This window comes from Sipha flava, unplaced genomic scaffold (assembly GCF_003268045.1).
Source record: "Sipha flava isolate LNK unplaced genomic scaffold, YSA_version1 322_pilon_pilon, whole genome shotgun sequence".
NCBI lineage: Eukaryota > Metazoa > Arthropoda > Insecta > Hemiptera > Aphididae > Sipha > Sipha flava.
In genome coordinates, this window is record NW_020273006.1 from 196,715 (window position 1) to 221,351 (window position 24,637).

The 24,637-nt window shown below is 44.6% G+C and overlaps 1 protein-coding gene across 3 annotated transcripts in view; it reads left to right on the plus strand.

The window, feature by feature from the left end:
- LOC112686687 overlaps window positions 1–24,637 on the plus strand; it is a 54,275-nt gene that overhangs the window by 21,750 nt on the left and 7,888 nt on the right. For all 3 annotated transcript variants that reach the window (XM_025559091.1, XM_025559093.1, XM_025559092.1), the window contains exons 4-5: window positions 10,854–11,332; window positions 22,808–23,046. In XM_025559091.1, the coding sequence (XP_025414876.1) occupies window positions 10,854–11,332; window positions 22,808–23,046 (718 nt within the window). The remainder of the gene's footprint in view (window positions 1–10,853; window positions 11,333–22,807; window positions 23,047–24,637) is intronic.

Below are 24,637 nucleotides of genomic sequence, written 5' to 3' on the forward strand. Positions count from 1 at the left end.
AGTGAGCAGCTTTTTTGTAAAGCATGTTTTGTCAAAACGAGGGCCCATATAAAACGATCATGGGCACCGTACAAAAACGCGGTTCGTACGTTACCGCGAACGATACGCGCGTAAACGAAACGATAACCATATTATTATTGTTATTCGCGACGGTGTCTCCACTACGCGCACGCGGTACACGCGCGCAACGATGTGATGACTGCGCCGCGCGCGAGTGACGTGTGAAATCGAACAACTCTCGTTTTACTGTTACCGGTGCGCCGACGACGAGATCGTGTGTGCGTGCGCGCGTAGTAGGCGCGTCGTACGGTTCGTGTCGGCCGCAAAGAACTGTGCTGCCTCGTGTCGATTCCGATGTCTTAATTATCACTTCGGTTACGACGTCAACGCCGCGCGTCAAAGAATAATAACACGTACCTACGCGTGTACGTATAAGAGAATATAAAAGTCGATTTTTCTCTCTCTCTCTCTCTTTTGTACCTCCCCGCGCAAAAGGTCACCGGTTGGGGGCCATTGTGCGCAATACCGCATGGGAACGACGTGCACCCGCCGCGGCACGGTTGTGCCGACGCAACGAAATCGTTACGAGCGATCGGGGATGGGCGGTGGGGAACGGAATAACTCGGCGCAGCGAAAATCGCCCAATCATCGTACCCTCCTCCTGCTGTTGCTGCTGCTGCTGCCGCTGCATCCTGTACACAATATTAAACACGTTCGTACGACGACCGGCTCTTTTGGATCTCTCGCCACGCGTATAATTTCTTCTTCTCGTCGTTCTACTCCTCCTCCTCGTCGTTGTCGTTTCGTTCTTCTACGGTGCGAATGCCCGTGCGCTTATCGGTCGTATCGGATCGCCGCGCGCCGCCACCACCAGACGTGACGCCGCAGAGACGACCTGCTGCTGCTACACGTGTACACCACACACACACACACACACACGTGCACACATGCGTTTTACACTATTGTTTAGTGTGTGCGTGTGCGTGTTCACCGGAGTTCCTATGTCAGCCTATATAATATATACTTGACAATAGTTTGTACGTACGTATAAATTTAACGTCCCGGCCCGGGCGCCCGACGATAACAACGACGGTGTCATTATCGTGTGCACTGTATAACAACAGCTAAACCACCCCGTGTTTTCGCGTTCACCCGATCCGCCCAAATTGCAGTGCGTATAATAATATTTCGGTGTATAATAAATACTCGGCTGACAATTGCTGCTGCGCCGGTGCACGTTAGATTACATATATATATTATGTGTGACCGCATGCGACGACGACGGTTATCATTACGTTTTTATCGATGTTCGGGTGCGATAGTTTCTCCTCGCGTCTTCGTCCGACGCACCCGCGCGTCCCGGTTTCAGACCGTAATCTCAGACGGACACCGTTGTCGTGGACAACGGTGTCCGAATATCGTCCGAAACGAAATTTTTTCCTACGCACAATATAATGTAACGGATAATATTATGAATATTTTACTGTTCCGTCGGTTTTCGTTGCACCTACCCGTAGCCCAGCAGTGTCGTGGCGCTCGTTCGGGTCACGTTCCGTTCGTACAGTTAATCATGCGCCGACCGTGCGAGGGAATAAAAAAATACCGTCGCCCAGACATGTGTACGCGCTTCTCCGAATCGGATGACCGTAGTAGAAACGACGACGTTTCCCGGTCGTCCTAGACGACGGCGGTGGTGCTAAAACGACCGAAAAACATATTACACGGGCGTGTAATAAACCGCCCGCCGTTAACCGGTGCCCTACGGACACGTGCAATAAACAATACTGTAATAATAATACGCTGTACTATCGTATAATAATAAAAAATAAAAACTAGGTAAAAACACTTAATTTCGATCTACGTGCGTGGTCCCCGGCCGTCCGCTGTCAACGTGCTCCGTTTAATAAATAACGTGTTAATATATTTGTCGTCTCTCGTTTTACCGGCCGTAAAGTTCTCCCCGAGCTCCGCGCCACGGGAGATACGTATATAGATACGTGACGTTATGCGACGCTGCGCCGGGTGGGTACGTTTTGTATATTTTTGAAATCGTTTGATCGGACGCACAAGACTTGCGGGTACATGCTCGTAACGTTGGTCCGGTTATCTAACGTTTGACTCGCATTAAGATTAAACCGATTTTCCTGTGTTTTCCGTTCGTGTTGGAACCGTTTTCGTGCGGTAAACAAAGTCGCGTTGTAATAAGATCCGCGATCTGGGGCCCCGCTCCGTAGGATTCCAACTGGCCACCGTACACAAACTTCAGCTCTAGAACCATATCGTGTTTATCGGTTTGTCATTTACCACGCTTTGTCTGCAACGTTACGTGCCCGATTAGGCGTTAACCGTTTGGAAAAATTGGGAAGAATTCCATTCGTTTATCCAAAAAGGCTAATAATCCCGTTTGCGATAAACTGTCATGACGTCGAGCGCGCGTTCACACGCACCCACACACGAATAATTTTGGTCGACGCACCGGTGACGGCGACGTCCGTGTTGTTGTTCTCACGTAGAACGAACGGTGTTTTATTCATTTTTTTTTTTTTTTTTTTTTCATCGCATAATAACAATATTTTATGAAAACGCACAACAGAGTCCAAACGGTGTAAAGGGCACACATTATTGCGTATTGTGTCCGATGACTAGGCACAACCCGCTCAGTCCCTCTCTGCCGTCATACCATATCCTTTCGCCATTCGATACACGGTGACCGTGATCAAAGCTGATCATGCACATTCACAACAACGAACGGACTGCTGACCCGTAATAACGCGCGCGTTTATCCGAACGCACGTATTATTTTGGCAGTTTTTTTTTTTTTCCATTCCCGTTCGAGTCCGTTCGGAACCGATACACTTCAAAAGTATTAATGTCGAAAACGTATACAATCTCCGACGTCGTTCGTTCGATCGATGGTGTGCGCGAAACCGGTTGTACGTGTAGCGGCAGTCATCGCAGCGGTGACGACGCGTCCATATACTATTAACACGGTCGTGTGTTGCGTAATCGCGAAAACGCGCATATCTTCTGCGATTATGTGTTATATTTTCGTCCGAGCGAAGAATTCGCGCGCGAACTTCACGCGCACCGCACACAATAACGTAATCCGCGTACAGTAAAACAACAACAATGTCGGTCAATATGTCGCGCACGAGAGACCTTCAGTCGGGCAACAAGTGGTACGCAACTACGCGATATCGCGACGCGCGCGCACAAGCCGGTCGCTTTATGGCACAGTTGTGATGTGAGTATAGCGAAACAATTACGTTAGACGATGCGTTCGGGTTTCCGCGGTAAACGCACTGCCGAAGTGTAGAAACGGATCATCCCTCCGTTTAGGTGCGGTTCGCACGTCGATCCGCTGCGATCGTGGGGGCCGGTTAGGTTAGGTTCACTTTCGAACTTGAAAAATCGACGCACGAATTTTCCCGTCCAATTGTGGTCGGACGATGAATGACAAACGTGTTCGCGACCAGCAGCCGATGTGTTTTCGCGCTCACGTGTACGTGTAATAGGTTTTTTTTTTTCCACTATATTTCGTGTACGGTGAAATCAACGGTCGCGTATGAATTTCGAAAGACCTTCTGTACGTCAGCGTCGTGTGTAAGACCGTAAAAAGGCGGCGTTGTGGACAAAAAAAAATACGAAACGAAAAAAATAATATGCCATCGGACGAATCCTTTGATTGTGTGCTAGCCGCGCGTAGCGATACACATGCGTCATTGTCGCCGCGTGTAACACGTGTAAACGGCGACGCGTCCAGAGTTTTCTCGTTAACCGCGCGGGGCGCGTTCGTGATTTATGAGGCGCACCGCATAAAATAACATTATACATATACATTTGTATACACTTATGCGTGTGTACGTCGTGTACTTGTTTGAAAAACGTGCAAAAAAAAAAATAAATAAATAAATAAAAACTCGTGTTTTTCGTGCATACGGGCCAATCTGTTTGATGCGTTCCAGAAGCGTATGCGTGTACAACATAATATATATTGTAAGATACGGATATAACGTATTACGATACGTGCTCGTAAAATAGGTCTGGAAGAAGCATCTCATCGGTAGCGAATTGTGTGGTCGCTTGTATAGCGCGTAAACGCCGTACGGATATAATATGATATATATATATATATACACACGTGTATATATGGTATATAAGTATGTAGTAGTAGTTTTCCTTGTCGGAGGAAGACCACATGTGTGTGACAAACGGCGCGCCACGTGAACGCAGTTATAAAACGCGCTAAGAAAAGATCACGTTGCTGCACGGGCAGGGAAGGATACGCGCAATAATTATTGCAGAACGAAAAAAAAAAAAGAAAATAACTCTTATTATCGTCGTCGTCGTCGTCTTTCCTGCGGTTCCCGACCGGCGACTGTATATTTTATCGATTGTAACGAATCGACAGTGCGTGTATATGTGTACGTGTAGTATGTGTGTGTGTGTGTGTGTGTATCTACGATTTTTCGGTCAACGCTGCTGCTGCGTTTTTATCATTTTTTATTTTTATTTTGTACCAGTGAAAAGGTTCAAAGATCCTCCGTATACCGACGAACGTCGCACGCTGCAGCGGTTTATCATCGTAATATTATTGTACGGTCTTCGAGAATAATAACGGATGACGGACGAGAACGGGGGCGCAACATCTGTTTTTAAGGACGCGTTGGAAGCGAGTTGTCTTCTCCGACAGTTACAGCACGCGAACGCATTTATAGACCCGCGGCATTATATACCTACGCGATCTGTAATTTTAGACGAACCGATCGGTGTGCACGTATAGACTACGGGTCTGCCGCGATAGTGATGTTATGGAATTCGTCTTGAATCACTGTCGGCTCGAGATCGGCGTTCGTAAATTTCGGTTTTATTCTTGGGAAACTCGAACGAATATTTCGCTGCTGTCGGAGGAGTAGGTCTGCTTTTTGGACACTCGAGACGGAAACAGAAGAAAAGCGTCGTCGAATAAACTCGATACCGATGTGCGCGCGCGTGTGCTTGCGGATTGCAGTTTGATCGGGATCCTCCGGACGTCGGGAACCGTTTCTTCGATAAAATCACACTCGATTATCGTCGAGCAGTACACCCTGCGGGGGGGGGGGGGGGGGCGAGTGAAGCGCGTGACGATATTCGGTGCCCGTCGACGTGATTTTCTCTTACAACCTTTACGGACGACGTGCAATATCGTCGTGTACACATTACCACCGAAGTCGTCCGTGTCCCGTGCACGTACGTCGCGCGTGCAAGAATTCCGACTCGGTGCGCCGGACATCACTTACCCCTTGGGCGCCGTAATCGGATACCGCTTGTACGCGCAAGACCGTTCGTTTTTGTTTTTTTTTTTCTCTATTTCTCGTCCCGTAAACGCGCGCGCGCGGACTGAATGTTAAACGCGTCGAACGAAAAACATTAAAAAAAAAAAAAAAAGATCAAAATCAAACGATAATTCATAAATATCGCGGTGTACGGGGTCGTGACGCGGTGTCCAACGAGAGATGCCGCCTAGCCGTCCCGCTGAGCGCGCGTTTATCACGTGTAGGTGCGCCTCCTACTATTTACGAGCGTATGAAATACGTGCTGCGCGCTCGTTATTATAACGTCTTCTTCTCGGCCGATACCATCTCGAACGCGTGCCCGCGATATCCACCCGGCTCCTGCTGCCGTTTCTGGTCGCCGTCCCCGTCCGTTTCGATTGTCGGTCCGACGCCGTCTCGGCGCACCGATTGCGCGCGCGCGATTTCCGCAACATACCGCGACGGTATCGCGCGCGACACGTCGGTCGGATGCCGACGACGAGTTGTTTCCACCCGTCGCGCAGGTGCACGTACATGTAACGACCGCACGACGACGACGATAGGCGGCTCATCAACACTGCCGGTCGATCCGTTCCCTGTGCCCTTGTTCGCGCAGATCTTTATCTACTGCACGGCCGTATGCTATTCGTTTTTCCGATTGTCCGCCGTCGCCCGGTGTATTCCAGGCCAATGATGTGCGATCGTCCCGGGTTCGCGTTTCGTTTTTATTACGGTATCATCTATATTTTTACCTGCACCGCAACTCAAAGTATAATTATGACCTCGCCGTGGAATCTTGAAAATGCCACAAATGTATGTTCTACTCGTGTAAAACTGGTCCGAAAGAGCTTCGTCCGTTGAAACATGTGTTCGATAATGTTCGCAGAACGGAAGAACAATGTGAAAACTGAGAGTTAATTGATAACGTTCCAAATGCGTGCGGGAATCTTAACAGAACACGAATTTTAATATACATATGTATGTTTATGCACACGTTACGAATCGGTTTCGTTTTCTCTAAACCCCGTCGAATATGAAAATAATATGAAGTGCACGCTATGGTGTTATACATTTTCAAACGGACAACCGTTCATTATTATTTAAACTGTACACATTTGTAATATACACGCGTGTGCATGAATAATTTGCCCAGGTGTTCAAATATATTGTAATATTATAATGAACAGTTTTGATTACACCCGTCTTGGAACTAGGTAAGAAAAATAAAAAAGTATTTCACCGAGGTGCATGCACACGTGATGTTATGGTACCGAGTGTGCATCTTTCGACCGAAACAGTATCACACGTAAACGTTTTACTGCACATTCGTCCGTTACGGTGAATAATTCGCGTATTTTTTTTATTTTTTTTTTGTTCTTATTATTTTATTAACATTATTTTTATGTATTGTGCGTGTTTTAATTTTTTTTTTTTTTTTGTTACCTCCCTCTCTTTTCGTGTACGTATAATATATACGCATATAAATATTGTAATAACAGAGGTATGTGATATGCTCACGTATATACGTGTGAATCTCTCGTTGATGTTATCTATTACGACGGCGAGTTATGTAGAGATAATGGGGAACCACCGAGACGGAAGAGTGAGAACCGCGCGCGGAGAGAAGTATATATAATATGATGTACACCTATATTACGTAGACGGCTGCGCGCGCGCGTATGAAAATGATTTTTCGAAACGGTCCGGACGATATTATCATTTTTATATTTATTACACGCGCCTAATTAACACGGGAAACCGTCGTAATAATATATTTGGAACAATGCGTTTTTGTTTTGCTTCTACACGTGCAGTACACGTAATGTTCGATGTTGTGTTGTTGCCTTCGCGCAACAAGGAGACATCATCGTCTCGCGCGCGCGGTATTGAGAAAAACGTCGTCGCCGCGTGTCGTCCGCTCGAAAACGGATTTCCGGCCGTTGTTGCGTGCAAATACCACGTCCCCGTGGACGGTAACGCGCGTACGTCCCCAATATCCTTCGCAGGCGTTGTAAAAACTACGGTAAAGAAAGAAAAAAAAAAACAAAAATCCGCTAAACGTTACGCCGAACTCGCGAAACCGCTGATCTCGTACGCGCAGGTTTTCCGGGCGCCGTTTCACGCGATCCGCAGTCGTACGCCCTTGCGGTTGCCGGAACACGTGCGTCCGTTGGTCCGATCGAATCGGTCGCAACACGCGGTAAACATTGCGCGTCGGCTCTCCGAGGCTGCGCATCAAACCGTGTTCAACCGCCGCGATGTCATTGTGCGGAATTCGAGACGTTGCGAAGAGAACTCGGCGCGCGCCCGTCGCGTTTCTCTGTACGCGTTTACCGAAACCGTGAAACGTACGCCGTACGCGTGCACTACCGCGCGACCAGTGCCTATTCACGAGTGCCTCGTAACCTAACCCGGTTCACGGTCTCGCGAATCAACCCGCCCGAACCGTTCCGGTAACCGCAGCGACACAGTTCGTCGGCGACTCTCCGCCGCGTTCTCTTTGCTCCTCCATCGAGGCGTAGTTATGCGCGTGTATTACGATGTGTATAACGACTCGTCGATATTGGACGTATAATTTTTCACACCTTATATAACACGCCGATCGTTATCGAGTGCGAAAAAAATCGAACGGAACGAGGACAAGCAAAATGGTGCCCGGAGAAAATATATGTAAACCGTGCGCGACCTTCGTATCGTGGTCCAACGCGAACCGCAACTATGTCTGCCAGGAGAAATGACACGACCATCGTTGTGATAATTCACTTGAACGAAACTCTTAAATTTTTACATTAACCTAATAACGACCCGACCCGACTCGACCGGGGCGGTCGACGTTCACACGGAACATGTCCTCGGCCCAAGGACCCCGCGCAAGTGTAAAGATCGCAGTCGTTTTCCCCCGAGATTTTCCGGCGCGCTCGACCGATCGGTCGGACGCGATAACGGCTGCACGGCGGAGTGGGTACGATACCGGTTTTGCGCGTTTCGACGCACGAACCAAGGTTGCTGCACCGAGTCGCCGCCCGGCATAAGCCGTACGCGAATTATATTATAAAACACGTACGTAAACATGCATTTATATACGTAAATATACGTGCCGTACGGATATCGAACAAAACGTAAACACGAAAACCGAACCAAAGCGGTCGTCGTCGAGCGGGTACATGGGGCTGCAACATGCACGGGGACACGATCGCAATCGGCTATCATACGTATATTATTACCTGAATCTCAGCGCGCGCGCTTGTTGTCCTCGAGTCGTGGCGAAAATCGCGAGCCCGCCGCACACGGATGCTACCACCAACGCTGCCGTGCGTCCGCCGCGTTTACAAGATTACGCCGATAGCCGTACACTCGGATTCTCCGTCCGATATAACACGTAACACGTATCGCGCATAATAATCGTCGTCTTTCATTCGTTTTAAATTGCGCGCGTGGAATGCGCCGACGGAGGAGACTTCCTCGTCTCCTCGACGGTTTCTTATCTTTTTATTTATTTTTTATCCTTTTCCCTACACGCTTAATACGATTTTTTTCTTCAATCTTTTTATTCTTTTCGCAATGCTCGCGAACGGGCGATTTCGCCACAACGAAGGAGTGCGTTTCTCATCTCTCTCTCCCTCACTCTCTCTCCCTCCGTCTCGTTTACTCGCCCAAATCCGGAACGTCTACACTGCCGACCGGCGACGGTTTCTACATATCTTCTCGATCCAGACAACGTTTTACCGAATATTGGCAGCGGTTGTTTAACAGGACCGTTTTTTTTTCTTCGCGCACACATGTACACGTATTGTGTGCGTTGTGGTTTTGACATAAGTGGAATCAGCGGATCCATATAGTCGTCTGTGTAAAGTCTTCGGCGTGTACCGTTAAAAAAAAAAAAAATTAGCGCGCACGCATACCCCCGGGTGTAATTTTTTTTTGTTCTCTCGCGTTCACACTCTCGTGCACGGATAACAATCATTTGTATATATATTCTATATTACGCAAATAAACAAACAAAACAAAGACGCGGCACGCACGCACACATACGCGCTCTTGCACACAGTTAAACATTGTAGGAACGGGATAAACACTAGTGTAACAAACAGAAACACGGTGAATACTATACATTCATTGAACCGATAACCGGAACACATACTGACGAGCGCGCGCGCACGCTCACCGGGGGGATGTAATGTAAACCTCCGGTAATAGTTTATATGCGTGTGTGTATAGGAAGGAAGGCGGGTATTGTCGGTATCCCGCTGAGGTATTTTTATTATTGTTTTTTTTTTTTTTTTTTTACTATTATTGTTATTATTCCGCGGACCCCGGGGGTGAGGGAGAGCAGCAGCAGTGTGTACCGACGGTGGCGGTACCAGCGATTACGACGGCGTCGATGTGTATATTGTATACGTGTTTATGTAGAACGTGTAGCGCGTAATATAGTTGTACGCGAGTTTCGGTGTATTTTTCCCAACGGACCCTTTTGTACGACTTCACCGCCCCGACCACGCCCACACTGGAGGTGCGAAAAAGATCCAACGGTCGCAGCAGCAGCGGCTTCTCCTCCCCTACCGTTACCGTACCAAAGACACACGCTGTGCTACCACCTTTTCGTACGCGCAGCATTTCCTACGCACGCACGCGCCCTTGGTCAACGTAAACTTCGTACTGCTCACGAGTCGGCGGTTTATGTTATGACGACGAATCGAAATAACAAACGGTCAACTGTGAAAAACGGCGTTAACGGTGTTTCGACATTTACACACGCGTACGCCCAGAGATGGGGAACTGTTCGTACGATATTAAGAGTATGTTATACAATATTATTGCACGTTATTGCTCAGCTCTACGTTATTACAAAGTCGAGGACGCAAAAGTTTCACTTCGACTCGTGTTCGAAATCATGCGGCATGTTCATTCGTACGACGAGCCCCTTCACAACGCCGTCGGTCGGATTAACAATGTAATTTTAATTTCGGTTGCGCGTCCGTACATCTGATTTTCGCGTAACACTGAAGATGAAAATCTCATCGGAATGCACCGGAGCAAATACTGTTTGCCGAGAATTTTTTTGATCCCGAACGCGTAGACGAATGTAGTACGAAAACAAATAATAATATAAACACCGTTGGAATATACGAAGGCGATGGCGGTACGCTTTTTGGATCTTAATTTTTTTCTCTTTACGTCCAAACAATTAATGATACTCACCGGACCAGCAATAAACCTTCTAGGCAGGAGCGGACTGGGTATCAAGGACCCCCCGGGGGGGGGGAGTAAACTGGACCTATTATTATTAAATTTTAATTAATAAATATTTTTAGTTTATTGTGCTCAATTCATCCAAATTCGAATATTCTAACAGTAAATGATTGGTGTTTTACCATTATATTTTAACATAACATGTTGTGCACTGTTAATTAATATGCAATTATCGAGGGCCCGGGAGGCGATCGCCCTTTTGTCTCCCTTGCCAGTCTGCTCCTGCTCCTAAGCGAAGCACAGGGACGAATCGGCCGGAGTAGTTTTGTACGCGGTCAAATATTTAAACGACGTTTTTTCGTATTACAGTTTGTTCGGGATACGTCGGTGCGGCCGGTGCCAGGCGGCCATTTCACCGTCGGAGCTGGTGATGCGCGCCAGGGACACTGTGTTCCACGTGCCGTGCTTCAGCTGCACCGTGTGCATGGTGGTGCTGACCAAGGGTGATCAGTTCGGCATGCGCGACGGAGCGGTGTTCTGCCAACACCATTACCAGCAGTTCGCGTCCGCCTCGTCCACGCCGTCGTCCACTCCGTCGCTGGTCCAGCACCAGTCGCCTCTGCACCGGGCTCTACCGCTTTCGATGACGCCCGTCCAGTCGCCGTATCCGTCGTCCAGGCCGCTAGAGTCTCCCGGCGGTGGTGGTGGTGGCGGCGTGTTCTTCAACGGGTCCACCGTCGTGACCGGTAACGCGGTCGCTGCCGTCCCTGCGCCCACGCAACCCCGGCAGAAGGGTCGACCCAGAAAGCGTAAACCCAAAGATCTGGACGCCATGACCGCTAACATGGGTGAGTAAATGCAGTTCCGTATGATTCTTAAGCGGGCTTAACAATTTATCATTCGTTTATGTGTTATTCTTGTGCGGCGGTGTCATTTGTATGGTCTCCCGCAGCGCTCGAATCGCAAATACAACGGGTTTTTTTTTTTTAATTTTTGCCGCCGAGCGGGTGGTGGTTATAGTTGAGGGCGCATGAAACGACCAGTAAAAAAATTTATATATTTTTACCCAATCGAACCATAGGGTGTTACATGTTTAAGTACACTCCCACGTTTCTGCAAACGATACTTTTACATATACTCGCACACGTAGTACAGTACAAGAATTTTATTTGCGTACCACGCACATACATCTTCGCACCAGGGTGTTCGAGTAGAGATCTTTTTCAGTATAGCTTTCAGCCGTATCACCTCTTGAAGTTTTCAACACGTCGAACAGTAAATCTACGTAAATTAGAACGGAATTTAATCTACGTTTGTATTACTACTCCATGTAATAACAATTTTTTTTTAGTTGTAAATTTGAAAAAAAAAATGTGAACTATTATTAAGTTAACGGCATTTTTAAAATTATTTTAGTAATTTCTCGGTTTTTTTTTTAATCTCACAATTCTAAAACGATTGAAGTAATGCATACTCTACGAAATTAGAATGGAATTTAATGTTTTTTTAGTTCTGCGCTGCAGTTTCATAATAATTGCAGGTGCGAATTCAAGGTACTTATTATTAATTAAGAATCGGAACGGTGCGATATGATTGGTTAAAAACATACTTTGTATACGACGAGGACTTGAGCCGGTATAAATATTTTTTAACGTATATTACGATGAAAGTGATTATCTGTCCGTTAAAGTCGATTTCTTTTGGTTGCATTACAAGTGACATTCTTTATAAATCCTTATTAGTTCTCCTTACACTACGATAACACTGACCTTTTAACTCTACCAAACCTATACTTGCGGTATAATGAATGTATTACGAGTCTTTAGCCATAAAACCGATTAGTTTTTATAATATATATGATACCAGTTCACGTGCCTTATTGTAATCAAGTCTTTACTAGGAAGTTACAATTTTATTTTGGTTAGATTAAATGAAAACAGTCCAAGCAAGGTAATGCTTATTGATACTATTTTAAGCAAGTTTCTGCTCCTCGCCTACCGGTACAAGTATGACTTGACTTGACCATGTAAAATGTCCATCCACAGACGTTCGTATTATCCGTAGTCGTACGTTATAGGTTCCACTGTAATAAATGTCTTATTTAGTTATTGAGAAAATTAATCGTCACATTCATTTTTCTCACCACACGTTATCTTTTACACGCGCTATTATCCGTGTTACAATATACCGTCCATCCCCCGTGATTATTGTTATTATTTTTAATACCAAACAATTTTCTTAAAATAAAACCAGTGGGATTCACACGAAGTAGCCCGTGAGAATGTACCTACCTACCTACCGGGACCACTACAACACTGCGTACGATACTAAAACGAGAACGCCGCTTCATCATGGCACCACGACGATGATAGGCAGAAAAACATTGATACCGTACGTCGGAACGACGACAAAAAAATAAAAATAATATACTAATTTAATGGTGCGCTGCGCGCGTACATACAGCGTGATTCATGGTGTATTATACAATATGGACGTTCAAACATGTACGTGTATGTGTACGTAATTCACACTGCAGAATGATCGGAAATATAGTGTACAGTTCAAAAACTGGGGACTGTGAATAACGAGACAGGCAAAGCTAGAAATTAGGTTAGGCCTGCGAAACACGAGATGATCAAATTTTATTTTTGAAACATTTATGCATGTATAGAGGTTTATGAAATAGGAGGAAAAATGTTCACTTACTCAACATTTATACCGATTCATAAATTTTTTTTCTTGTTTATATACAAATTTATTATGTAAATTTACGACTGTTAACTGTTCAAAAAAATGTGTAGATACTTTTTAAAGATTAACGTCATTCCTACGAACGATAAATATTAAACAGTTCTTTTTCTTTTAATTCAAGCGTTCTTTTATTTTCCATTATTTCGTCTTCGTAAAATTGTTCGATTAAATGTGCTTGTTTAATTATGTCTTATCAGTATTTTAGCGGCCTCATGGCCTAAAACGTGCGTGCGAACACCATCGTTCTTCAGTTTCAGCGTTTCTGTTTCATAGGTGTTTTCTTGCGTGTTCAGTCCACGTTACGAAGGTGATAAGATGACGAAATACTGTGTACCGCGACCATTGCACAGATGTTTGTATCGAATCCGATCATCCGTTTTTTAGGGCAGAAAAAAAATTCTACGTTTTCGTGGATTTGTTATTGAACTGATTATAGACACGTGGTGGCGAAATTAATTTATATACATTAAATATCGCTGGCGCTTACGCAAAGCCCCCTCCCCCCACGGTTGTAGCGTGGTGCGTGTGACCGCTGCGTATTATGTCTTCATCAATACCTTGCTGAAACGTCGAGCTTTCACCCGATTACTCTCTATCGAACCTCTTTATGCATCTCTTGAGTACCGTGAGAAAACTAGTAGCCCGTGGTCGCACAATCAAGTCGCCGACGATCGAGTGTTCGTAGTTATAAATATATATGTGTGTGTCCGTGTAATGTATGTATATATATATATATATATATACAGCGTGTACGTCGCGTTTTTTACGTTTATAAGTCTTTCAGTAACCGTAAATTTTTGCAGAATAGTTTTTCGATAGATTTTCACTGTAATCCACCCGCTATTTACGCTCGCACTACATTTTATGATTATCGTATTCGTAATATATGTCGTGTTGTATCGACCGTAATTATTATGTACGTTAATTATTATGCATCAACCGGTTGTAGGTTTTTTTTTTTCGCCCAAAAACGTGAGAAAACGGCGCATTATTTCGCGGGTTTTGGTTTTATTCCCGGATACGAGATAATAATACAACGCGTACTTTGAGTTCTGCAACTGCACGCGTAGTTCCGTAATCTCTCGAAAACGAGAAGGAGTTAAATAAAACGGCGGACGTTTGTTGGCGCACGTTTCATCGTCATGCAAATCTGTCGAATTCGATGCGAACTGATTCACACTTTGCGTAATATCACACAACTGCGGGTTGTTGCTGTTGTCGGATGTCATCGCGGGGTGCGGGCAAAATTAGAGATTGACACGGAAACGGTTGTAAACGCTTTAAGTCCGTGACGCACGATCTCGAAACTCTCTGCGCTAACACCGATGACGCGAAACCGTACTTGAGTACCAGGAATGCGCGTGTTCGCAAAGGAATCTTTTCGTTTCATTCCTGCTCAGTTTTTTTTTTTTTTCAATATCCTCCGTATAAAGTTTGTTGTCGCGGAAAAAATGATCTGGTGTGCGCGTGCGCGTGCAGCGCTATGCGACTCCAAGGCTGCCGTCCATGTATGTTTATGTATGTGTATAAACTCGCGCGCGCATCTGTGTGTGTGTGTGTGTGTGTATTTTATGCTGTCTGTCCGGTTTTGTGTTTCTTGGTCCAAACGATAACCCTATAGATTTCGACAAAGTTATCAGGTTTAATATAATAAAAATAAAATAATAATAATGTAAAACAAATCTAAAAAAAAAAAAAAAACCGTATACACACACACACACATACACACATACATACTCGTTGTTGGATCCGATTCCCACAGTCCACTGCAGCATCGGATTAGTACGTAATAATAAATCGAAAGACCTGCTGACAGGTCGATGGCCACCGGATAATAACAACGTGTGGCGGAGGGAAAAAAATACACAAACGAACGCCTCTCCCGCGTAATGATCGATCACGACATTTCGCGTTGCGTGCGCGTGTGTTTACCCAAGACCTCCGCGGGTCACCGAGTTCCGATCGACGACTCTCCGCAGATCGAATAAAATAATAATAATAATAATAATAATATATCGTGCACGGCGAAAACGCGTTCTCCGGGGGCGGCAGATGTGGTCATCCGATCTAAACATTTTTACACTTATATCTAATGTTTAACAATATCGTATTGATTTCTAAGATCAACGATTACTAATAATCCCTAGCGATGTCACCGGTATTAGTGGTGTGACCGCGGGGGACGGTGTTGAAGGGTACACGGACGTGTTGGCATTGGATTTGAACGTAATACGGTTTTCTTCGTGTCGCCGCTGCAGCGATTCGTTCCGTACACATCCGACGGTATTACGGATATTGAAACGTTTACTGCGCAAATATAATGCCCTAGGTACCGCATGATCGTAACGACTTCGTGTATTAGCAATACACGCAAACGGTAACAATCGTTCAATCGCGAAAACTTCTAGTTACTGTATTATTTACTGGCGTTGCTTTGTTTGAACTTGGTGTCGTTCAACGTTACATTCGTTTTTTTATACGTATTACATTACACGATCGTTGCACACGTGCACTCGTAAAACCCTCGGCGGTGCATTGTATAGATTCACGTCGGTAATCGGTATGAAGATTGGTTTTTATGTTTATTTAGTTTTTTTTATTATTATTTTTTTTTTTTTGTGTTCAAATCACCGCGACGGTTAAAGGTGCCCACACCACAAGCGCACACACGCGCAACGCTGCTTAGTAATCGTCTCACGCGGGTTGTGTAAACGAGGAAGATATAAAACAATTTAGGTATCCGGTGGCACCCACGAGTTACGCCGATGAAGCGTGAAGGTGAATCGTCTGGTTTCGTTGGGTAAAGATTTGGTTTTTTTTTTTTTCGTTATTTTTTTTTTTTTTTTTTTTACGCCGCCCTACGACCGTCGCCGACGTCCTTTTACCGACATCGTTCGGTAGTTCTGGTACGCGGTTATGCGGTTTGTCGGGAAAACTGGTGCTGAACCGTTTCCAATGTAGGAATATGTGTCGAGGACTAATAAGCGGATAGGAAAAATAAAAACAAATATCGAAATCCCCGTGGTATTAACGAAGATCGAAGCGTGCGTACAGTGTACGAAGAGGGCACGAGTGCAGTGCGCGTAGTATTCGAGCAGTACCTTGTTGCGGTCGTACGCTCGATAACCGTGGTAGTAACCGTATTTCACACTCGCGGTAAACCGCTGTTTCGTGTCGTCGTCGAAACACAATTTTTTTTAATACGCATTATTGCCGGGGCGGTACGCGCGTTCGTGTGCACGTATCGTTATTTCTTCGACGTACGATGCGTTTCACGGCCACTTGTCACAACCGATATGATCTCTTATCGTTTACCGCGTACAACTCGAACACGATATCGGCAGGAGATCCGTAACGCGACGGCGACGGAACAAAGTCTGTTCGATGTTCACACCCTCCCACGCGTTTCGGGGGTGAAAAAAAAAGACGTGTCCCCCGAAGACGACGACCCGGGCGCGATCCCTACGCGCGCGTAACCGTTGTCCTGAGAATCGTTTCTCCTCGGCGGAAGTAGCACTGGTGGTGGTGTGCGCCCCGCGTAATCGATTAACCGTCTGTTGGCTTTAAAATCCGTTCCGGCCGAACGACGGAAACAAACGAACCGCACGAGCGAACCCGCGGCGGGCGCGATCACCTGCAGCAACACCGGAGACGGGTTCGCCGCGACTCTCTTCGGGGGGAAAAAAAGCGCCTCGTAGGCCGCGCGCGTCGTCCGGGAGAGGCGCTTTTTATTCCGCTTGTGCCCTCCGCGGGACTACGACCGCCGCCGCCGCCGCCGGGTTCACGGATCGTGGGAACCACGACCGCGGTCGGTCGTCGCGCCGCCGCGTGTTCAGCCGACCGCGAAACTAGCCCGCCCCTCGCCCGCCGTACTGCACGGTTCATACCGTGCGCGTACTCACATTTTCAGTGTATTTATATTTATACGACGCGCACTACAAATAGAAATCTAATCAACCGAAAAACGGTACGTGATACCGATACCCCGGCGGTCGCGTGGTGGTGGTGTGCTGTTGCTAGACGTGTATTACGCTCGCGTCTCGTGTCCAAATTGGACGAAACAGATTTTCGTTTCCCGACCGCGCACACGTGGCGTTAAACGTTATTATAGTTATTATTTTTATTTATTTATTTTTTTTTTTTTTTGTGATCGACGGGAGCGCGCGCGTAATAATAACGATGCGTGCACGGGGGATAAACGGGTATAAAACAAACAGAAACGAAGTCACCGCATCGTTTACACGGTATTAACGTAGGTCACCGGACCTACGGCCGACCGCGGTCTCTCGAACGGACGCGCGCGCTCGCTGTCGTGTTGGCAGCAGCCGCGTCGTTGTGCTCGTTCTTCTCCGCGACCCTTCCGTTTCTCGCGCCGTCTCCTCCGTCCCCATCGCATTACGACGCAGCACCTTCCAACGACGTTGTGTACGTTTTGTGCACCGCAGCTCGTGTTGTTTTCCCTCGAACCCTTCCCCATATCGTCCCTGATAATGATGTACGTGCGCTCGCCCGCGTGTAAAAACGATCGTCGTCGGTAAACCATCGCGTAATGATGTTATGTTGCACACGCCGTGTTGATATGTATACGTGATACATCTCACAATCCGTCTCGTTTCCGGTGCAGAGCACTTGGGTTAGCTTATTTGTTTACCACCTCCTCCCCCCCCTGTTTACGTACTACTACTATCTGTACGGTACGTGCACATAAATAGGTACGTAGGAAAATTACCGTTTTGTGTATTGTACACACGCGGTGTCAACGTAGATGCGAAAAAATCGCTGGAAACGTGTTTTTATTCATGGTTTACATAAGCTTGTGGTCGGGGTTTTTTTATTTTCTCGTAGCGTTACGTCTGTATACGTACGTGGAAAAATCAATTACGACACGCATGGTATGATCTTTTGTGTTTAATTACATTGCGTTCGTAATATTTATTGTAAGGCGACGGCGAAGCAAAAATATACATCGCATGTTTTCGCAGATTAATGTTTCAAAAAAAAAAAAAAAATCGATTCTGATAAATGTAATCAACAAATATCCTTTGTATATTTCGTTACACGTGTATGTGTAAAAGTAATCTTACATAATTTTTTTTTTTTTTATTCGTTCAAAGTGATTTTGATAAACCAAAACAAATTCATTCTCGTGTTGATTCTACTTGGTTTTTCGAATTTCAAATTCCAACTGTACAACCAAATGCAAATGCGTAACAATCCGCGACTTAATAAAGCCTAAATAATCGATTTTTTTTTAATGTTATCAAAACTTAATGTCTGCGGGTCCATGCGCACGGCTCTGCGAAAATCTCAGCTTTAGTGTCAATCGAATGCAACAAGTGTTTAACCGACCCTACACGTATGTAGATTTCTGACGATTCTCCGTGACGCGTTCAAGTTCCGTGGCGAAAGATTCCGAGACCATCTTCGGTGGCGTATATTTTTATAATCAGTAAATATGAAAACACCTATATCTCTTCTGCTTGATGTTATCTTATTACCCGCGCAGCGCCCGTGAGTTAAGATGAGAATACATAACAAGTTACAAACATGGATCTGCGTGGACTTCGTGATGCGTGTCGACGGTGACGAGTTTACGTATAATCCGGGTACGACGGCGTAAAAAACGAAATACAATATATCTATATGGCGGTAAAGCGATGTCGATATAGAATAATCGCGTACTCAGTTACGGTCCAGAGCCAAGGTCTGGGGGAGGTCAACTGTTTAAGCTACAACAAAACATGTACATACGAGTATAAATTATACTTATATAATAATAATAATATATATATTGGTATACAACAGAAATCATATTATAATATGTCCTTTATATACTTATCGTATTAATCCACAAAATCAATACGTCTATTAGTAATTTTTTTTTACTAAAGCGGTAAATTTTTTAACATTTTAATTCCTTATCTCGATAAACATTTAGTAAACATAATGAGGTAGGACGGTCTCTTCTCTCATCCGTTGTTACGCTCACTGGTAACGTACAAAATATGACGAGAAGTTAACCAAATATTGTGTGAATTGTATGGTCGTCGTGTAGGGCATCTATTGATGTTGATCTCGGCGTTCTTAGCGCGTAAGTACTAAATTCGTCATCGTTTTCAGAATGCCTTGGGGGGTAGGCAGGGCAAGGCCCCTCGGAACTCCCTCTGGATCCGTCCCTGCGCGGATCTTTTCGCCGACGAATATTGTTTTCAATAATCGACAGTACCCCCACCACACGTCCTTCATCGCGAGACGGCCGACGACGTGGTATTTTGATCGTTGCAGAGGTGTTTACGCGGCCGCTGCGATTTTCTCGCGCACACATATTTGTCGTCGACGTCTACTACGGCATAACGCGTGTACGATTATCCCGGGCGCTCCGCGTGCGCGTCGGCCGGTCACACTCGAAACCCGTAGAGATCGCCGCAACAATTGTGCTTTGATAACGCGCGTTTAATTGCACCGAGGATCGCTGTTGCGAAACCTCGTGCACGCATGTTTGTATACACATGATTATTATAATAATCGTAGCGTTGTAGAACGCGGCAAGTGCGTGTGTTATTATCGTACCATAAACAGTAGGTAGTCGTAGCAGTATTTCATAGTTACTACAATAACTTCGTTCACCATGAAATGTGACACGGATAATTTAATTGTTTTTTTTTTTTTTTTTTTTCATTCTTTTTTCGATCCCCTTAACGCGTTGATACATTTCGAGTAAACCGATTTTTGTGGTCTTTTAAAAACGTTCCGGCGAAAACATGTTTATTATATTAACTTATACGCGGTTTATCGGATAGGTTACAATCGTACGATCAAACGGGAGAGCGGCTCCGTGTCGTGCGTCATTCAAAACTTCACGGTGATTGCTCCGCTATTATTCCCATTTTACGCACGTCTCATCGGTTGTAGATGAGTCGTGTTGAGTTCCACCGGAGATGACGGTCAACGCAATAAACTTCGCTTTAACTTTATCTAATTAAGTAAAGTCGTCGTAACGTGTTGTTCGATCGCATCGTCGTTCGCACCGGTTGTCGACGTTTTCCTTCAGGCGGTATCGGCGATTCGGTCATTTCGGAGTCGAACTAACGGACGATGGAATGTTTTGCGCCTACTTAGATTCGTACGGTTAAAATGCGATCGATACGACGATCATAAGTTCGCCTTTGTTATATTACCCCGCGATAGAATAGTAATACACCGCGCGGGCCGTTTGATTTTTTTTTATCCTTATAGCGTTTACCAAAGACGTGGTTCCACGGCAAAAGATTAACGTTGCACGACGATAACGTTATCGGTGCTACAATCACCGGTTTTATGCGCTTAAACATCGGGAAACGCGTACGCGTACAGTATTCGTTGCTCGTATCAACGGTGCCCGGGGTTATCCGAGCGCCGATGAACTCCGGGCACCATCAGCGGGCCGCGGCTTTTTTTCTATTTTTTCTTTTTTTATCGCCCGGTGGGGGATGCGATGACTCCCTTGACCTAACCCCTGTCCTCTCGCGTTTCACACGTACCGAATGTATAGCGATGATATGAGAGCGTATCGTTGTGCACTACGCAGAGTTATGTTTTCCGGTCGATACAGAAGTCAATTTCCAAACGTTTATCTAATCGTTGTTTTCGATACACGCTTCGAGAGCAATTATTTTTTAGATTTTTTTTCTATTATTATTTCAGCATTATCGTATTGCATAACGAATAACAATATCAAAACATTGTCGGAACACGTAACCGACTACTGCGGACAACGCTTCTACAGCAAACTTTCGATAACCTTTCCGGTCGCGATGATATGCACAACACAACCGTGCATATGTATATCGCGTAGAACGTACATAATCTATAATACACTTATGCACGTTTACGTGTAGTGTGGCAACCGTTAATAACAAATGAATTATAACAACGTGTAGTAAAAAAAAATAAAGGAAAACATATGCGGTTAGTACCTAACCTACAGGGTTCTGAGAACACAATGAAAATAGACTCGTACACGCACGCACACTTGCATATAATAAACGCATAGTTTATACGCTTGCATAGACTTTTTGCGTTTCGGCCGCGTTGTAATTTTTTTTTTTAAATTTGTCTACGCGAGCGTATTCGCTATATTTCACTACAAATACTGCGTAGTCGATTTACGTGCGCACCGATGTATGAAACAGTTTTCGTTTTTGTTTTTATCAGTGCCTTCGTTAGCGTTAGCGAGCAAGCAACTTAGACGATTTCCTAGGGCCTCGCATTTTAAATAAATTCGATGCCCGCAGTTTGTCAAATTGGAATAGTTAAGTATATTTAGGTTTAAGAAAATTGTACTGCATTTGCTGCCTAGGGCTTCGCAAAAGCTTGCGACGGTACTGAGTTTTTTTTTTTCCATAAAAATCTGTCCTGACGATGAGTCCATTACATATGTATTTGGCAAAGGCGCAGCAGCAGCTAATTTCGTGTCGTAAAATTGATATTGGTCTCGGTTATAGGGAGGTGACGGACAGCTTGCGCCGTGAAAGGGTGAAATTATACTACTTTGACGCGCGTACACACTCGCATACACTTTATACACATGCTTAACTTGTCAGTTACACATCTTCAATCGCCACCATCCTTTTCTTCACGAATCTTACCGTCAACGATACGACGTCGTATTTTCAATTGATAACATAGTATTCCCGTTCCTAACCATCATATTTGTCGAGCTTTCATTTTTATAAACGTTAAAAATACTATTTTATTAAAATCTGAGTGCGCACTGTTACATAAATATCGTGTTTTTATTGCGAGTGATTGTACTTCGTGTTGTGAATACTTAATAGTTGAGAAATAATGATTATAATAATATGATTAATGGTCGAAACGAAAATAACATATATTCAATAGAGTGCATCGATCATAATATTTTATAAGCATGGATAGGTCCACAAGTCCAGATATGTTATTGCAGTGTTGTAGTATTCAGCGTTTGTATAAATATATTTATTAAAAAAAAAAAATAAAAAAAAATTTATTTCGTTAATATTATCTTGAATTTGAATCTTTTGACGTGTTTATTGTTTGAAATTTGAATATTCACGAAAATATTGAATTTATTAACGCAAACGAAATGTGTTTGAAAACGTCGATGGAAAAGAAGTATATATATATATATATGTGCTCTGGCATAGAATGAGAATATTTAAAACTTCGACAGAACACTACAACACACACACACACACAAAACATCGAGTACAACCAAACCACAGAAGCAATAAAACTCATCGGGACGTGAAGGACGTTAGGTTCGATATACGATCTACTGATAACCGAAAAAGTGTTTATTATAATATACACGTATACAATTCTTGTTTATAAATAATATAAATAAATCACGCCGTCGTAAATATTTTCGTCTTCAATTCCAATAAGTTTTAATCACTCGGGTGGGTATTGTTTTTCTAAGGTACCTACGTTTAATGTTATTGTTATGAAAAGTATCCAAACCGTGTAAATGATGTATTACGATTAACACGCGTGAAAAGTTAGAAATTGTTTTGTTTTTTTTTTTTTTCCTAACTTTTTTGCTATTGTTTCAGACATGAACTCGAGCGATTCGTACAACATGGAAATGGCGTTCGGCCCGGGCGGTTTGTCCGGCGCGGGCGGCAACGGCGGTCCCGGATCCGGTCACCAACGTACGAAACGCATGCGCACGTCTTTCAAACACCATCAGCTGCGCACCATGAAGTCGTACTTCCATCACAACCACAACCCCGACGCAAAAGATCTCAAACAGCTCTCGCAAAAGACAGGACTGCCCAAACGAGTGTTACAGGTACGGACGATGTGGTACTACGTATTGTTTGACGCGACCGCGGCCGGGTAGAAAGGGTTGAAAACTTGAACGGGGTAACGATTTTTTTTTTTTATTCTCCTCTCCTTTCCCGGTGCCGGTGAATATATGATCGGAGTTGTGTACTCTTTAGGGTCCACAAAAGTTACTGATCAACAGAGCGTACCGTTCGTATTGATTAATTTTTTCGTTTTGTCCGACTTGCTCGACCGTATTATTTACTAAGCCAGACCCGTCGACTCCGTTTGCGTTTACGCGAACGGACGACGGTTAAAAAAAAAAAAGCCAAGCGGTTCCAGAGCGTTGCCGGCCCATGTAAATAAGGTTTTTCCGCGCACACGACCGATGCGCGTATAATCGTAACGCACGTATTACTTATCGTTTTTTATCGATTTATCGCCAGGCGCGGCACACGCGGTACGTTCCCGCAGTCTCCTATTCGCACGTGAACGCGCAATGTTCGCCGGCGCACCGCGTCCGTGTACTGTGATGTACAATATTCCGTAATAACCCGTCCGCGTACACAGGATTCGATCGTTTCCGTTCCGAGACGAAAATACACGTAATATACCACCGCTGACACACGTGATGTGATCATCTTTAGGGAGGGGGGCAGGCGAACTGCAGCACGGCAATAATAATAAAAAGCGGAAAAAATGATTTGGAAAGAGAAAAACGTGTATATACACATAAAAAAAAAAACGCGTCAAGACGCAAGTGATTTATAATTTATTCGTGTGTATATTTCTTCTAAATGCATATAAATCGTCCTTGGGCAGTGTGTACACATACAACATCACCGCCGCCACCGCTAACGAATAAAATACAAAGTCGTAATAAAAAAAAAAACGCACACACACACACAAAATAGTAATGCTCCGAGGGCGCCCCTCCCCTCTTTTTACATCTCCCTATTTTACCACGAGTTATTTATGCTCGGACGTAGTTTTCGCTTTCGGCGACCACCGTATAATAATATGTACTATATTTTATATGGTGTACCATTCAACCGCATGCATATAAGTATGTATATTTCTATGTGTACGTACAAGTCCGCACCGCAGCAGTATTGACGATTTATGGGATTCGCGTGTTCAAATCCATTTGCAATTGTGGCCATACAATACGCGGTACACACGTGTGTACATAAATATAAGTACGTACTTATATGCTATTATTTGCGGCGCACGATAAACAGTTTTTATTTTATTTTTCCCGAAGAATCGCTTTTCACGCACATAATACTGTAATAACACTGTGTTATAAGTTGCGGGCTAAGATCGCTTTCCAACAACCGGAATCTAAAATATAATACTCTAATGTCATTATAATTTATATATATATATATATATCTCGGGGATATTTAATAGTAGCTATTATGACATGTTAACAGCGTCCTCGAAAACGTTTGCTTATACCGGGAGTTTATTTTTAGGGCTCTCGGTCGTTTATGCAGCAATAAATGTTTGATTTACTACCTGTCCCGTTTGAACACATTCCAGCAAGAGAAAAGGAAAACACGCGCGCGGAAAGGGTACAAAATCAATAGTAAAAATCTCATCGCGATTACCGT